The sequence below is a fragment of the Gracilinanus agilis genome, chromosome 1, assembly GCF_016433145.1.
Source record: "Gracilinanus agilis isolate LMUSP501 chromosome 1, AgileGrace, whole genome shotgun sequence".
Lineage (NCBI taxonomy): Eukaryota > Metazoa > Chordata > Mammalia > Didelphimorphia > Didelphidae > Gracilinanus > Gracilinanus agilis.
Genome location: NC_058130.1, coordinates 323258107 through 323275418, shown reverse-complemented (window position 1 = coordinate 323275418; position 17312 = coordinate 323258107). Strand labels below are relative to the sequence as shown.

Sequence of the window (17312 nt, the reverse complement as noted above, 5' to 3'; positions counted from 1 at the left end):
AAGATGGTACTGGTGTGGTATTTTTTTTTTTTTTTTTTTTTGAGAAGCAGAGGTTTATGGACCTGTGATTCCATCAGCATATATCTGTCCAACAATGGAGATTGGCTCCTTATCTTCAATTTAGAGAAGTTAAGTGACTTGTCCATGTTCATATTGGAAGATTCAGGACTTTATAACCAAATTTTCCTGACTCCAAGGCTAACCCACTATTCAAATATCACCCTCTTATTAAATATTTTTAAGCTCCTGCTGGGAAATAAAAGCACATTACATCAACTAAGTGTCAGACTTGGTTCCAGACCTGTGATTTATGCCTCTTACATCCTCTTCTTTCTACACATAATCACCACACACCACCCTAGTTCAGGACCTCATCACTTTTTGTCTAAACTATCATGATAACTTTCTGATTGGTCTTCCTACCTGAGGTCTCTTGGTGTGATCCAATCCTCCACTCAGCTGCCAGATTTATTTTCCTAAAGCACAAATCTGATAATGTCACCTTCTCCTTGTCTTAGTAAACTCCAGCCACTCTTTATTACCTCTGAGATGAAGTCTTCTGTTGGGCATTTAAAACTCTTTATAATCTGACCCTTTTTTTCCTTCCAGTCTTCTGAGAAGTCTTCTTTTCTCTCCTCTTTGCTATCTAGTTAGTTCTCTACACACATTCCATCTTCCATCTTTGTGCCTTTGTACTGTTTATCCCTCATACGTGGAATGTTCTCTCCATATCTACTTTTTTGGTTTCTTTGGCTTCCTTCAAGACTTATTTCAAATTCTAACTTCCAGTCCCCTTTCCCTACAGCCCCTCAATTGCTACAGTGCCTTTCCCCCCTCTGATATTGCTTCTAGTTTACTCTGTTTATATCTTGTGAGTACCTAGTTAAAATGTTGTGTACGAGAATATCAGTTCCCTGAGAGAAGGAACTTTTTTTTTTTTTAACCTTTCTTTATGTCCCAGGATTTAAACACAGTAACTGGGATGAAGTAAATGGTCATTGACTAGGGACCTCCTGTGAGAAAACTCCTTCTACCACTGAAGATTGGCACATTGAAGATTGTTGTAACTGATAGTTTTAGGAAAGTTGTCTGGGGCACAAAAATGTTAAATGATTGCTCAGGGCCAAATAACCAGTATTTTTAGAAGTAAAAGGGTTTTTAATAAGTTAAAATGCGGGTTTGACCAGCTTCTCCCTAACCTTTATGCCTTTCTCTGTGTGTGCCTAACAAATATATTAGATCATGTTGTTGAGTGAAAAGGAACCTTACTGTTAGATCCCAAACCATGCAGGAATAGTTCCTAAATCAGTACTATGTGTACGTACCTTCATTATTTATAATTGAGAATGATCACAAATTCTCTTCTAAAGAATACATCTTTTGTTATTGTAATCAACACTTGTGTAGATAGCTTTTATATTAATAATTGTCTAGAGCGAAACACTATCTGATGTAGAAGTCTTTTTAAAATTTCACTTATCAAGAAACACTTATGTTGCTTCTTTTCTTCTATTTAGTTAAATCCTTCAAAGTTAGAAAAAAATGAAGATGTAAACACTAACTTAGTACACCTATTGAACATACTTTCAGAGCTTGTGGAAAAAATATTCATGGCTGCAGAGATTTTGCCTCCGTAAGTTAATATTTGTTTAGTTATGATATTAAGGGGATTTTACATTTGCCTTAGAAGCATGTACGTTTCTTTTTTTAATTTTTAAATTGTTACCTTCTGTCTTAGGAGAATTGATATGAAGTATGGGTCCCAAGGCAGAAGGGTGGTAAGGACTAGGCAGTTGGGGTTAAGTGTCTTGCCTAGGGTCATGTAGCTGGGAAGTGGCTGAGTCCAGATTTTAATCCAGGCTCTCCTGTATTCAGGCTTTGCATTCTGTCAACTGAGCTACCCATCTACCCTGAGCATGTGTAATTCTAAAATAAATCTATAGTTAAAAAAAAAAAACTTTACCCCTCTGAGAATGACAATGGTTTTTGCTTTCTAATTATAGTGTATTTTGTTTTTTTGTATTTAATAGTAGATGCCTTATTTATAGCTACTTAAAAATAATATCTGTGAGTTGGAAAGGTAAATAATTGTTTCTATAGTGTCTCCTAACAACCTTTTTGTTGGAAAAATATTATCTACCCTCTGATTAAAAGAAAAGTGCCTCATGTTTCCCCTAAACAAAAGGAAAAAGTAAAATTTTGCTTATTTGAAACAGAAGTAATCTAAAACTAGCAAAACATTTCTTTAAGGAAGAATTTGAACAATTTAAGATAGTGATTATAATCAGTATAAGCCAAAAATAAAAATTATGGAAGCTTACTTGGTTAATTTTTGCCTCTTGTTTACCAAATAGGAATCTTAAATGGCATTACCATCATAGTGCTTTTGGGCAAATGGGGTCTACTTGAGTCCAGTAGCATATGTGCAGCAATTAAAAACGCGTTTATTCTAATAGACTGTGAACTCTTTTAGGGCAGGGATTTTTGCCTTTTTATAGGTGTTTGATAACTATTTGTTGATAGAATTCAATAGAAAATAGATTTCATATAATTATATTAAGAAGTAATTCTAATATGTAGTTACTATACTGTAGAAATATTTTTAAGTGCCTATATGTTAATATAATTATGTTATTTTGTTAGGACATTGAGGTATATTTATGGGTGTTTACAGAAATCTGTACAGCACAAATGGCCAACAAACACAACTATGAGAACCAGAGTTGTTAGGTAAGAATTTTCAATTCATTTATTTCTATAATGTGTAACTTTTATAGGTAAGGAACAAATGGATGGTTGATGAGAGAAATATGAGAAATTAGGAATAGAGGAGAGAAATTTTTTTAATTTTTAAAAGAATTACACATAGCTTGACCTCTTAGTACTGAGCATCATTTCTGAATCAGCAAGCGCTTATGCTAGAATTTAACTTATTTTATTGCATTTTTTATGGACTTCTAGAGGCATTTAGGTACCTTATTTTAAAATTTTAGTCTTGAGTTAACTTTAATTCATTTCAAATTTTCATCTTGTAGATCAAGTTAAGAGCTTCATAGAATATTTTCTTCTCTCAAACTCTTTATTTGTGAAATGACTTTCTTTAACAAAATGGAAAAAGAGCAGGCTAATCTCCCAATAGGGGAACAACATGCATTGCCTTTTTAGTCTTAAGTTGTTGCTTATTGACTTGGAAAGACATAGCTTGGCCCCCATTAGACCTTTCTTTCATTTTTTGGGGGGGGAGGGTAATGGGTCTATCTGAGTGGATAAGGAATTATCCCTTCTAGTTCTATTACTGTCTCTATTTGTAAAAGTAAGGACCTGACTTTCTTACAGTTTTTCTATACTCACTGAGTGCAGATTGGATGTAGCAACACCATCCACCTCTAGAAAAATTTCTGTAAAGTAAAAGTTAGATGATAGACTCTTCCCCACTCCATCCCCTACAGTTCTATTATGATAAATCATTGTGGTACAGAAATAAACTTGGATTTTGAAAGCTAGGAGAGTGAATCTGTGTCTATGTTGGGAATAAATAAATTTAGAGGGGCTAATCAGTAGAAGACGGATGATGGATTTCTTATTTAATCATTATTTTATAAATATATTTATATTCTCTAATATATAATATAAATATGAACATATAAAGAGATCTCTTGAAGTGTTGAAATAGATTTAGCACAATTTGCATTTTCTTGTTTCTGGTCGTAGATCTCAGTGGGATGAATCTCCATTATTAAGCAAGGTTTGGAAATGTCAGTCCTTACCCATATGTACTTAAAGGATTATATAGGACTTTAGTTCAGAATGAACCTTAAATATCATCGTCTAGTACTAACTGCCCATTTTACAGATGAGGAAACCAAGGTTCAGAGAAGTGAAGTGTCCTTTCAAAGGTTATATAGGTAATAAGTGGCAGCTCTAGAATCAAACCCAAATTAACATCCTTTTCATCATGACATGCTGCCTCATCCTATTCCAAGAATAAAACAGACTTAGTTTATTGGGAAATACTGTTGATTTGGTTGACAGTGCTAAAATTCTATGATCCTACTGGTCAGAAGGGTTGGGGTAGCAGAACATAGTTTCTTTTCTATTAGCAGTTTTCTGTGTTCCCGAATTGGGCTTTTGTTTCTGATTTTCAGCTAATCACAGTTGCCTCACATTCAAAGTCAATATTAACTTTCTGTTGTACAGTGGTAGTTTTGAATATATATGTGATGTGATGAATCTTACTTAGTATTTCTTTTTTTTTTTTTAAATCTTTTTCCCCTTCTCTTTTAGTGGTTTTGTTTTTCTTCGACTTATATGTCCTGCTATCTTGAATCCGCGTATGTTTAATATCATCTCAGGTAAATAGTTCTTAATGAATTTTGGATGTGGAATTTAATCTAAATTCATCTAGACAAGGTTGATAGTTAAAATGTTTTTACTAATACTTGCTACTGATGTTGGGTATATTTGGATTCACTTCTTTAGAGGCAGGAAATTAGAGTAAAATAGTAAAATGCTAGTTCTTTAGAGAGTAGCTTTAATTCCCTTATCCTGTTTCCATAATAGGATATAAACAACCAGAGCATAGTATTTAGTATCTGTCTAGCTGCACATAGCAGGTACTTAAAATGCTTGTTAAGAGCACCTTACCTAAATGACAGGTATTAGTAAAGGGAACCATTCCACTTTTTTTTCCTTCTGCCTTTTCAGTATCCTCATATATATGAAAATTGTTAAACTTTTTTGATCGTCTAAAACACTTATTCGTAAACTCCTAGTAGTAGGTCCCTCCACTCTGTGGCAAGGAAGAATTTTTTCCTTTGGTTTTGCCTTTATTAATCTATACTGAGGACTATGTATTATTGTGAGCTTCCAAACCTGATAATATGATTAGTTAATAAAAGGTATCCTTGGTAGCAGCAATAGAATGGAATTCAGTGCTTATGAATAAAGTCTTGGTTCTGCCATGCACTTGCTCAAATAGTAATCTTAAACTCTCTAAAGGTCCAATAAACCATAGATTCTGTTCATCTTACAAATTTAATCATCTTTTTAAAAGAAAAGTCAGTAAAATTAATCATATGGAATATAGTTTGTTTTTTTTTAACCTGATTTTTTATGCCATTGGCATATTTTGGGAAAAAATTAATGTTTAGTTTGCTACCAGTCATTTCTTTTTAATAGTGTTTTTCTTTCACTGCTGCTATAGAGATTAGAGGGCAGTTAGATGGCATAGTAGATAAAGTTCTGGGCCTGAACTTATCTTCCTGAGGTCAAATCTGGCTTCAGACACTTAAGTTATGAGACCCTTTTGCAAGTCACTTAATCCTGTTTACCTCAGTTTCCTCATCTGTAAAACTAGCTGGAGAAGATAATGACAAACCACATCAGTGTCTTTGCCAAGAAAACCTCAAATGGGGACATGAGTCAGACATAACTTGAAACAACTGAACAAGAAAATAGAAATTAAGTAATTCATATTTGTAATAAAATAAAATAAATTTAATTTTAATTTAATTTAAAAATTAATTAAAAATAATAAAATAAATAAAAATAAGTAATTCTTGAATGTAATTATACATCTGTTCAAGTAGGTCTATCTTTTGACTTTATAGAAAAACAGTTAAATTAACATGATTTGTGAAATTATATTAAAAGCATTTAGAGATCAAGATCACACATTTAAGAGGGCTACTACACAACTTTTTAACTAAATAAGTGCTTCACCTTAACATACCTTATAGAGACATATGTCTCTTATATTACCTCTAAAGCAGTGATTTGTGCTTTCCTGTCAATAAAGATGTTTAAGGTCTGTTGAATTTGACATGACTTATAGCAATCAATGAAATGTCAGAAATTCCCATATTAGAGTAGGGATCTGCAACTTCTTCCTGATGACATACTTTATATTCAAATATAGGAATTAGCTAATATGCAATATCATTTTAGTTCCTAACTAGGAGATCATCAGCTGGCTCTGGGNAAATAAAAATAAGTAATTCTTGAATGTAATTATACATCTGTTCAAGTAGGTCTATCTTTTGACTTTATAGAAAAACAGTTAAATTAACATGATTTGTGAAATTATATTAAAAGCATTTAGAGATCAAGATCACACATTTAAGAGGGCTACTACACAACTTTTTAACTAAATAAGTGCTTCACCTTAACATACCTTATAGAGACATATGTCTCTTATATTACCTCTAAAGCAGTGATTTGTGCTTTCCTGTCAATAAAGATGTTTAAGGTCTGTTGAATTTGACATGACTTATAGCAATCAATGAAATGTCAGAAATTCCCATATTAGAGTAGGGATCTGCAACTTCTTCCTGATGACATACTTTATATTCAAATATAGGAATTAGCTAATATGCAATATCATTTTAGTTCCTAACTAGGAGATCATCAGCTGGCTCTGGGATTCCCCTTGGGAAGAGAGTATGCTGGAGATAACCAGCTTAGAATTAAATCAGTTTTTGGTTGACAATTCCTGATAAGATTTTGTATTTGCAATAACTTATTTGGTAACAGCAATACTGTCATTTGTTTTATGATTTCTTTAAATCATAAGATTTTCCAATATATGAAGTTCTAAAAGGACTTTTTTAATTGGATTATTATTTTGATCTTTACATTTGAATGAAGGAATGCTAGACGTTTGATAGTAAAGGTTTGTTAAAAATGCTAATTTCTCATATAACAATGGCTAAACCCTTCTGACTTAAAAAATATTCTGTTGTCTTTGTAGATTCTCCATCCCCTACTGCTGCAAGGACACTGACGCTGGTAGCTAAATCTGTGCAAAATTTAGCAAATCTTGTCGAGTTTGGCGCCAAGGTATAAATATTTTAATGTTATAATATAATTTAACAAAATTTTATGCAATTGTGGGGTAGCCCATTCAAAGATATGGACATTTTAATTACTTAATTACATTACTATTTGAAGACTTTAACAGGCTAACCAATTCACACCTCTACCAACAGTGGACCTCTTGCTACAACAAAAAATCTTTGTTGATTGATTAGTACAATGGTGAAGCCTTAGAATCATTTTTAATATGCATTTCTTACTGTTGATTTTATTTGGTATAATTTGTAAATTCTTGAAAAAGTATTTCCCTATATATTTTGGATGTCAGACATGATATTTGATTAAAATATTTTCCTACTGTTTCTTTTCTAATTCTCTATTGATTTTATTTTCACACAAATTTAAAAATATTTTAAGTAGTCAGAATTTTTTGTCTATTATTTTTTATCTTCTGTAGAAGAATTTTGCTCTTAGCCATAGTTGTAGAAGGTACCTGACCTTGTTTCTTTATTAGTATTTTTATTATTAGTATTTTCTCCAATACTTTTTTAAGCCTAGACAATCAATAAAACAATAAATCAAGCCCTGATTTGTAGTGATTTCCAAGGTATAAATGTGTACACTTGTAAGTGATGATGAAGTAAGATGGATGACATCCAATATAATCTTGCCCAGCCCCCTCTACAACTAAGTAACACTGACTCCCCCTTCTATCCCCTACCCTCACCTTGAAAATAGATCCAGGGGAGACAATTTGAGAATTCTTGGACTACCGGAAAATTATGACAAAAGTAAAAGCATGGACAGGATCACACAGGAAACTATCCAAGAAAATTGCCCTGATATTCTAGAACAAGAGGGAAAAGTGGGAGATTGAATCCACAGATCACTTCCTACATTTAATCCCCAACTGACAACGCCCAGGAACGTTATAGCTAAACTCAAGAACTACCAGACCAAGGAAAAAATATTACAAGCTGCTAAGAAGTCATTAATTTGTGTAGAATGGTCATTTTTATTTTGTTTTCCAATTGTTTAGATCTAGTTTTAATTGTTTGGAAAGTTTTTTGTAGTTGTGTTTGTATAATTCCTGTGTTTGTTTTGGTAGATTCCTAAGTATTTTATATTGTCTAGGATGATTTTAAATGGTATTTCTCTTTCTAATTCTTGCTGCTGAGATGTGTTGGAAATATATAGAAATGTTGATGATTTATGTGCATTTATTTTTGTATCCTGCAACTTTGCTAAAGTTGATTATTTCCACTAGCTTTTTAGTTGATTCTCTAGGATTTTTTCAAGGTCCGTGGTTGTGTCAATGAGGTGTTTAATATTTTCCTCAATTTTTTCATTCTTTTGATTTTGTTTTATGTATTCTTGCTGTCTTGTGAAGTCATTTGCATCTAGTTATTGGATTCTGGTTTTTAAAGACTGAATTTCTTCCCTGGCTCTTTGGGCATCCTCCTCCTTCTGGTCTGATTTTCTTTATAGGTCATCTTTCACTTTCTTTGCCTCGTTTTCAAGGTGTTCAATTTTGGTTTTCAAGACACTTATTTTCTTATTTAAGTTCATGTATTTTCCCAATTGTCTTCTACCTCTGTTGATTGTTTTTTGAGTTCTTGAGTTAATTGCATTTTGAGTTCTTCCAAAGCCTGTGCCCATTTCACTGTGGTTTCTGTATTTTTTCTTGGTGTTCCTTCATCTTCCTCTGATCAATTTGCTCTTTGTTCAATTTCTGGATAGAAAGCTGTCGATTGTGATTTCTTTTTTCTTTTTCTATTGTTTACTCATATTTTTTCCTTCTTTCCCCCCTGTAATTGGCTGTAATCTTGCTCCTTTGATCATTTTTTTTTTAATCTGTGGGTTTGGGCTTTTCAGTCCTGGAAGGGCTTCTTCTCTGCTCTGTTGACTAATTAAGTTAGTGGGGCCTGATGCCAGATCTTCTCCATCTGGTAGTAAAAGATAAAGATGTGATTTCTGCTACTTTCACTACAGTCTATGGGGGAGGGGTGTTGGAGTTTCTCTGCCCTCTGAAGACTTCTTATCTTCTGTATTGATAGGTTTAAGCCAAGGTGGGGTTGATCTTCAGAGCTGGAAGTGCTGGGAGGACAAAACCTGGAGAGAAAAGGGGGGGGGGGGGCAGGGCAAGATGGAGTGTTTGTTCACCCTCTCTTGTTTTCTCTCCCAGCTACATGTACTCTGCAGTCTGTAATCAGAGCTTTGAGTCTGGCACCGCACTTCCTCCACACTAGCGCCCCCTCCCACCCTGAGATTCTAGGATCTGCTGGAGACTCAGCACATTAGATGGGGGAGGGGACCTGGGATCTTCCTCCTTTCTTTCCTCTCCCACCAGACAGTTCAAAGAATTCAGGCTTTTTTCCTTTTTTTTTCCACATACCTTTTAAGTTGTGTTCAACAGGAGGATCCTGTTGTTAAAATTTTGTTTTCTGTTCCCTTGAAGCCCTTTGTCCTTGATTGGTGTTGAAGGGTTTACAGAGCTATATTTGAACCTAGGACCTCCTATCTCTAGGCCTGATTCTCAATCCATTGAGCCACCTAGCTGCCGCCCAAAACTCAAACATTTTAATAATTCTAATATAAATTAGGGCCAAACTTTATCAAAGTTATTTTCCTCCATTCCAAAGAAGCATATCCTTTCTACCCTAAATTGCTTTTTTGATTGTTAATTTCTTTTGCTAATGTTGAAATATCCTTTTGTCCTTGGTATGAATCTACTTTGTGAATTTTTTCTACAAATATTACTATAGGCTTCTTATAATGAATTTATTTACAATTTTTTTACCCATGTAAGTGAAATTGTTTTATAGTTCTCTTTCTCTGTAGTATTTCTCTCATTTTAGTATCATAATTATGTTTATCTCCTAAAAGTAGGTTAATAGAGCTTTTTGTCTGTTTTTTAGAATAATTTTTGTAACATAGCTACAAGTTACACTTTTAAAAATAGCTCTTTATTGTTTCAATTTATATTTTTGTAGAGAACTTATCCTTTTCCCTTGAATCTTTATTATATTGCTGGCATATAATATCTAGTTATTTTATGATTTTTTTTATCATTTCTCTTCTGTTTCACAAGATAATTTTCTTCTCTATCAAACTGGTTCTAATAGTTTGTTGGTCTTATTGGTCTTTAAAAACTATAATCTTTATTTTCAAGTTTTACCTTAAATTTTCAAGATTTTCTTTTGTATATTTTGAAGTTAGTCTTTAAATTTTAAAAGTTAGTTTATTGATCCCTTTTTTATTGTTATTGTGGTCCTCAACATTACTGTTTACATAGTTTTATTAAATTGATCCCAGTATGCAAGGATACTTTAAATCTCCATTTAGGTCTATATCTTTTATTAATTAGCAGTTTTACAACATTATGATCTGTAAAAGATGTTGGGTTTTGGTTTACATTTTTTGTAAAATTGTCATCAGATAAACAAAAAGTGTTTTTTTTTCCAATATTCTTATAACAAGTCATATATCAGTCAAATGTTTTCTAGTGGACCTCTGTTTAGCTTTAGCTTTGAAAAAATGGTTGAAATTCTTCCCTTTTGTGAATGGCCAGAATTCTTTGATTATGTTTTAATGTTTAGGCTCAGGTTTGCAGGAATTATATTTTGGGGTTCATGAGAAAACTGAAGTCCCAGGAGGTAAATTCAGAATCATTGGGAGAAGTAATGTAAACTCAGGTTCTCTGAACACAGAGCCAGTGTTTTTACCATTTTTACTGTACTGTCCTTCAGAAGATTCACTTCCCCTTCCCCTTTCCCTTACTTATAAGAGGATAAGAATTCTGCAAGGTCTTGACAGCTGAGCCAGTGCTTTTTTTCTACTGTACCACAAGTCTAAAGTTCTATTCCCTTCATGTCAGTTAGTAAACATTTATTAAGCACCTGCCAGGTTCTGTGTTAGGTGTAGGGCATACAAAAAGAGGCAAAAGGCAGCAAACAAATATGTACAGACAAGCTATAGAGAGGAAAATTGGAAGTAATTAAAAAAGAGGAAAGGCATCAATCTTAACAGGGTTGGGAAGTGAGTCCTAGAGAAGATGGGAATTTACTTGTGATCTGATGACATCTATGGGCATAGATGCAAAAGGATGAGCATTCTTGGCATGGGGAACAGCCAAAAAAATAATAACTGCCTGAAGCCAAGAATTGGAGTGTTTTGTTTATTGAACAGTTAAGAACACCAGATAGAGGATTTTGTATTTAATCTTCTAAGCAATAGGGTCCTGCTGGAATTTTTTGAGTGGGAGGCTGGCATGATCCGACTTGTATGCTATAAAAATGATTTTGTTGGATGAATTGTAGAGAGGAGAGACTTGAAGCAGACATATCCAGTAACAGTTTATTGCAGTAGTCTAATTTGAGTTGGTGAGGGCCTGGGCCAGCATAGCAAGTGTATCAGAGGAGAGAAGAGGGAGAATATGAAAAAGATGCTACAAAAGTGAAGTCATCAGGCTGTGGCAACAGATTTGTTTATGAGAAATGATAGTGAGGAGTCTCTCACTTTAACTAGTGAAGTTAATGAGTTTGGTTTTAGGTCTAGTTTGAGATGTCTGAGATGCAGTTCAAAGCACTAAATGTGAAGTCAGCAGAGAATTTGGTTAGAATAATTAGACTTGAGAATTGTCAGCAATTGAGCTCATGAGATCACCAAAAGCAAAGTAATATAGAGGGAAAAGCATGGCTAGAACAGAACCCTAAATGACACCCCCAGTTCTAGGGCATGACCTGGAGAAGGATGCAGCAAAGGAGACAAGGAGGAAAACCAGGAAGGAGTGGCATCCTGAAAACTAGAGAGCATTAGGAGAATGACAGGAGAGAATGGAGGCACCTATTATAAGATAGCCTTTGTGAGGAATTTGGTCACAGAATAGAAGAGATAAAGGATAATAGCAGTGTAGAAGCCTCAGATGAAGGCTCTTCTACCCCCTCACCCACTTCCCCCCCCCAAAAAAAAGGTTAGGGTTTCTGTTGGAATGGTGGCGCACGTGGCCACTGTAGTGTGATCACTTCTCCACCTTTAATTCTTTTGGTTTCGCCTTTCTGTAGCTGCAGTTTCTCAGTCTCTGCTTATGAAAGGGTGGAACTAAAGAGAAAGTCTTTAGAGTTGGGTCTTAGTCATTCATCTTTTTCTTGATATGAATTTTCTCATTTTAAAAACTTATTTGATATGAAGGGAGAATTGGCATAGGCCTTTTTGACTTCTTTTCAAAGCAATTTGATCTATGTCAGGCAACTAGTAACTGGCATAGCAGAGATTGTGGATGTGTCTTTCCAGTGCCACACTGCTAGATGTTTAGAAAACAGATGGAAGTCTGTATTTATTGCTTTGAAGAGAGAGGTCAAAGATAAAATGTTTGGGAGTTATCTTTGTAAGTGACAGTCGAAACCATGTCAGTTAATGATTCTACCAAGGGAGAGAATATAGAAAGTGGATGAAATCTTTCCAAGGACCAAATATTGAGTTACAGAAAAGATGCAGAAAAAGTTTTTAGGAAGGTAGGAAAAGAATCAAGACAAAGTGAGATAGGCAGAGGGTGATGGGAGAGATTTGAGCCCAGAAAGGGACCATGTGGGTTAGATGCTGCATCAATATCAAGGAGAAAGTGTTGTATTCATAGGTAGATGCTGTGTGTCTGTAAGAGCCCTTCTTCTGAAGTGAAATCCAGATTTTAAGAATTGCAATAAAAGCTGGCAGTGAAAAAATGAAAATGTTGGGCAAGTGCTATATTACCTAACAATAGGTCATCTCATTTTTGGAAGGCAGCCAATTCCTTCCAACAATAGGATTTTAATGCCAAGGTCCCTGTTTTATAAAACAATCCCACAAATTTGATAGGACCTGCCAACCCTTTGGCAAACTTCCTCTCAGTTTTTAGACCTGTGAGAAATAAGATACCATTTATCTCATGAAGAATCGACTATCAATTCAGATTTCAGTCAGAAGATGATAAATCCTTGGTTTTAAAAAAGTTGGTGGTGTGGGATATTGGGAGAAGATCCTCTCAAAAGGATCTTTATATACTGTTACTTCCTGTTCATCAACCTTAAGATTGATATTTATGGTTGTTGGTTTTGTTTTCCACTTTTAAAACTTGAGTGTTTTACTGCTTATAATTTAGTTTAAAAACAAGGCCATTCACTGTTACAATTAAAAGACATTTAATTTTTCTTTGAAGTTGTAGTTTTAAAAGGGCAACTTCAGAAACTTGTGTAGGGTTACCTTTCTTCATTTTATTTTAGAAATCACAAACATCCCTGAACATCAAACCTAAGTATTTTCTTCAAGTAAAAATATCCATCACGTTTGTGACCCTACTATAGAATAGTCATAAATAGATCAGTAAGATTTGTCATCTACATGACATATTAGATAATACGACTTTTATTACATCTAATTTGTAGGGGTTTGTAAAGACTATAAAGCTTTTATTTTTACTTTTTCTAGGAGCCTTACATGGAGGGAGTAAATCCATTCATCAAGAGTAACAAACATCGGATGATCATGTTTTTAGATGAACTTGGGGTATGTTCATACTATAATAGACAAAATACATTTTGTTGCTTTAAACAGTATAATATAATTTTTTTTCATAACATGCAGTTGTGTGTGCAACTCTTTCAATCAAGATTCATATAATAGGAAAATCAAAAGAAGGCTGCATTGAGGAGCCACCAAGTATAGAGGACAAGTGCTAGATAGACCCAGAATCAGGAAAGGCCTGTGGGGCTGAAATCTTGCTGACACTTAATAGTTTTGTGACGTTGGGCAAGTCATCTGATCTTTCTGAGCCTCAGTTTCCTTAATTATAAGACAGATACTACTATAGGATTGTGAGGAAAAGCTCTGAATGAAGAATTCTGACTAGCAATGCAGATCGCTACCTGCTCTGCAATTTAGTGAGATGCTTGGGGCTTAAACCTCTCAACTGGTGATGAAGCTTTTTTCTATCAGAACCCAGGTCTTTCTGACGCCAACTTTATTATTTAGGTCTCAGGTTAGCTTTTAAGAAAGGCTCATTTCTTGAGAAGACCTAGGATTTTTGTACTGTTTTGTTCTTAAAATATCATGTATAAAAAGGAGGATTATTTCACCAGATAGTTACTGGTTACTGTAGAAGTGAATAGTACAGTACACTGTGTAAATGATAAATTTCTAGCTTAAGTCTTTGCATTTTATCAGGAATAGGGTAGTTGATTTGAGATCTACATCATTTGTTAACAGTCATGACTATAAAATTATACCTTTATAGAGGCTGTAAACAATTTCCATTCTAAATGCACTTTTGTGATTCTTCTTAAAGAATGTACCTGAACTTCCAGACACTACAGATCATTCTAGGACTGACTTGTCACGTGATCTAGCAGCACTGCATGAAATTTGTGTGGCACATTCAGATGAACTGCGAACACTCAGTAATGAGCGTGGTGTACAGCAGGTAGGTTTGTACTACAAATGATTTTAGGGAGAAATTTGTTGTAGTAATTAGTACTATCAGTATCAAGCTTCTGAGCGTAAAAGAAGTAAAATTGCTTCTGTTTGGATGAATTCTGGCTTATTGAAAATGCATCTATTAAAATGCCTTTAAGATATTTGTTTAATGTATTTACAAAGTTGGTGTCTTATGCCTGTGAAGAAATTTGGTTTCATCTGTTTTGTGTCTAATATGCCCAATTTAAAAAACAAATTTAAGAGTTTCAGTATTTTAGTATTTGTGACATTTGCATTTTCTTCATTTGGACACAGTCAAAACTATATTTTTAAAAGGGTTTTTGACATAAGCTTTTAAAATGAATTGACATATAATATCGTAGAGATATACTATAGCAGCTATGGCAAACTTTTTCGAGATGGCTTGCAAGCTCCCACTCCTCCCCCACTAATGCTGGGCAGAAGGGAAAGTGAAAGAGGAATGTCCTCAGCAAGTATAGAGAGGGGGAGGGGAGCAGCTCAAGCTCTCTGTTCCCCTACAGCTTTGCTGCCTGTGAGCTGCCCACCTACCCACTGTGTGCTACCATTGGGCTGCTTGGCAGAATGGTGGGGATAGGAAAAAATGTCAGGCATGATAGAGAGGCAGAGGGGAGCAGCTCCACCTAAATCCCTCTGCCTTTCTAGTAATGAACTTGATGGGGGCAACTGTGTAGCTCAGTGGAGTGAGAGTCAGGCCTAAAGACAGGAGGTCCTAGGTTCAAATCCGGGCTCAGACACTTCCAGCTGTGTGACCCTGGGCAAGTCACTTGACCCCCATTGCCCACCCTTACCAATCTTCCACCTATGAGAAAAAATACACCAAAGTACAAGGGTTTAAAAAGAAAAAAAAAAAAAAAGAAAGAATATCTAGTCACGAACTTGAGTTGGGTGTCTATAGAGAGGGCTCTGTGTGCTATCTTTGGCATCTGTGCCATAGGTTTGCCATCACTGTACCATATTATCATGAAAATGTGGGACCCTTGGAACCTATCTGGCACAGTGGGTAGATAAACTGAGCATGGAGTCAAGAAGACCTGAGTTCAAATGTGGCCTCAGATACTTAATAGCTCTCTGACCCTGAGTAAGTCATTGTGCCTGTTGGTCTTACTTTACTTATCTGTAAAGTAAGAGGATAATGATAGTATCAACTTCCAAGGTTATTGGTGAGGATCCAAGGAGATAATTGTAAAGGGTTTAGCACAGTGCTTGGCACATATTAAATGCTCATATGTTAGCTACTACTGTTTTTAGCAAGCCCTGCCTCATTTTGTATACTCTATGTATGTTTTTCTCTAACCATTTATGACAGGTAGATTTGTCTGCTAACAGGAAACTACTTTGCCTTGAATGTCAGCCTTAAATAAATATTGTGTGATTGTCTATCCACTTGGAATAGTTACCTTTCTACATTCCAACTCTGGATTTCTCTTAATTTGGCTGACTTCCTAAATGTCAGTTTAGGTATGAACATTTCATCCAGGGATTATCTGCTGAAAAGAAAATTGCCAGAGATTTTTATTTCACCAGAGTGGGATTCTTTTCCCAGAAACCTCATTCAGTTGTGAAGAACAATGCTATATCTAAGAGTTCATTTGAGTAACATTTTTGAAAATTCAAGTTTCTTTCATGAAAATTGTCCTAGGCTTGAGTCTCAATTGTTAATGTGTTTTCCATACTTTGGGACTCTGAAGTGTAATAATTTCTGCTTGTTCTTTCTTTCTTAGCATGTCTTAAAGAAGCTCCTGGCTATTACAGAACTGCTTCAGCAAAAACAAAACCAGTATTCAGTGACAAATAACATCAGGTAGCAGCCTTCGCCTTAGTATTCTGCATGGATTCAGCATGCTCAACATGATAATTCCCATCAGTATCACTTTCTCCTTGCTCTTGCCAAAAATAGCACACCTTTCCACATTCCCAGGGATGTGTGAACTATGCAAAACAAAACCCAAGATTCTGCTGGGGGAGAGTAGTGCCAGCAGCTTTGTAAGCTATCTGTGCAGGATATTTGCACTTTTTTTCCACATGGAATGAATCTTAACAACCTCTGAGCCTTGGTGTACAGATCACCTTTCAGAAAGTAAAATGCTGTGACTGTCTTTTGAACTTTGAAAATTTATTTTCAATACCTTCAATTGCCAAAGTTTTGCTGTCTGTTGGAAAAAAAGAATTATGTCGTCAACTGACAAGAAAGAAAAGCCTTCTCTTTTGACAGCTGAGTATAACTGGATTGCAAATTTTTCTTACTGTAACTTCTTCCTCGTTGGGAGATGACCGTTTGACTGTTCAATCACTTTATTTGTATTTACAATTTCCAGAGTTTGACATTATAATAGGAACAATCTTTGTTGTATACTTTTTTTATACTGTACTGTTTTTTCTTGCCTGGATTGTGTTGAAAGAGAATGTTCAGAATGGTATTTGTCAGCTTTATTTTTGAAATGTGCCATTGATTTTGTCTGTTTGGATAATTCTTTCATCAAAGACAGTGAATTCAGATGAATCTCAATGCTTTTGTAAAATGTTTACAACAGTAAATAATTTGAATTCATTAAATTTATTGATCATTTTATCAGTCATGCATGCCTTCATTAAACCATCTTATAAAATATAAATTCGTTGTCTTTTATGTAAAGCCAAACTCAAGCATTACTTTTGTTTAAAACACTCAGCCATTCCGAATTTTTGTGCTGTTTTAAATTAGATAAGCAACATTTATTGCTCATTAAAAAAATTCTCATTGGTTGAGAGCTGCACTTCATGAAGGGATATTTTGTTTGACTACATAGTTTTATTTATTGACAAGATTTGCTTCTGTATTTTTGTGTGTGATATTCACAAAAACTAAGTTGAAATAAAGTCAAAGGGGTCTTGTGTTATTTGCTGTTTCTCCATTCATTTCTTGGTTTCTGCTTTTGTCTAAATATGAATACCTTACTTTTCCTTTTCCTCTGCTGTCTCTTCCTCTTGTATACTTTGGAGACAGGTCAAACAGTCAAGCTCCCCTGGGCGAT

At 34.6% G+C, this 17312-nt stretch overlaps 1 protein-coding gene across 2 annotated transcripts in view; it reads left to right on the top strand.

Annotated features, from left to right (window-relative positions):
- The window catches only part of RASA1 (RAS p21 protein activator 1), a 114974-nt gene extending 97733 nt beyond the window's left edge, over nucleotides 1-17241 (top strand). For both annotated transcript variants that reach the window (XM_044662901.1, XM_044662909.1), the window contains 7 exons: nucleotides 1518-1633; nucleotides 2644-2730; nucleotides 4285-4352; nucleotides 6749-6837; nucleotides 13276-13353; nucleotides 14132-14266; nucleotides 16023-17241. In XM_044662901.1, coding sequence (XP_044518836.1) covers nucleotides 1518-1633; nucleotides 2644-2730; nucleotides 4285-4352; nucleotides 6749-6837; nucleotides 13276-13353; nucleotides 14132-14266; nucleotides 16023-16106 — 657 coding nt within the window. In that variant the 3' untranslated portion in view covers nucleotides 16107-17241. The remainder of the gene's footprint in view (nucleotides 1-1517; nucleotides 1634-2643; nucleotides 2731-4284; nucleotides 4353-6748; nucleotides 6838-13275; nucleotides 13354-14131; nucleotides 14267-16022) is intronic.
- Nucleotides 17242-17312: the final 71 nt, after the last annotated feature.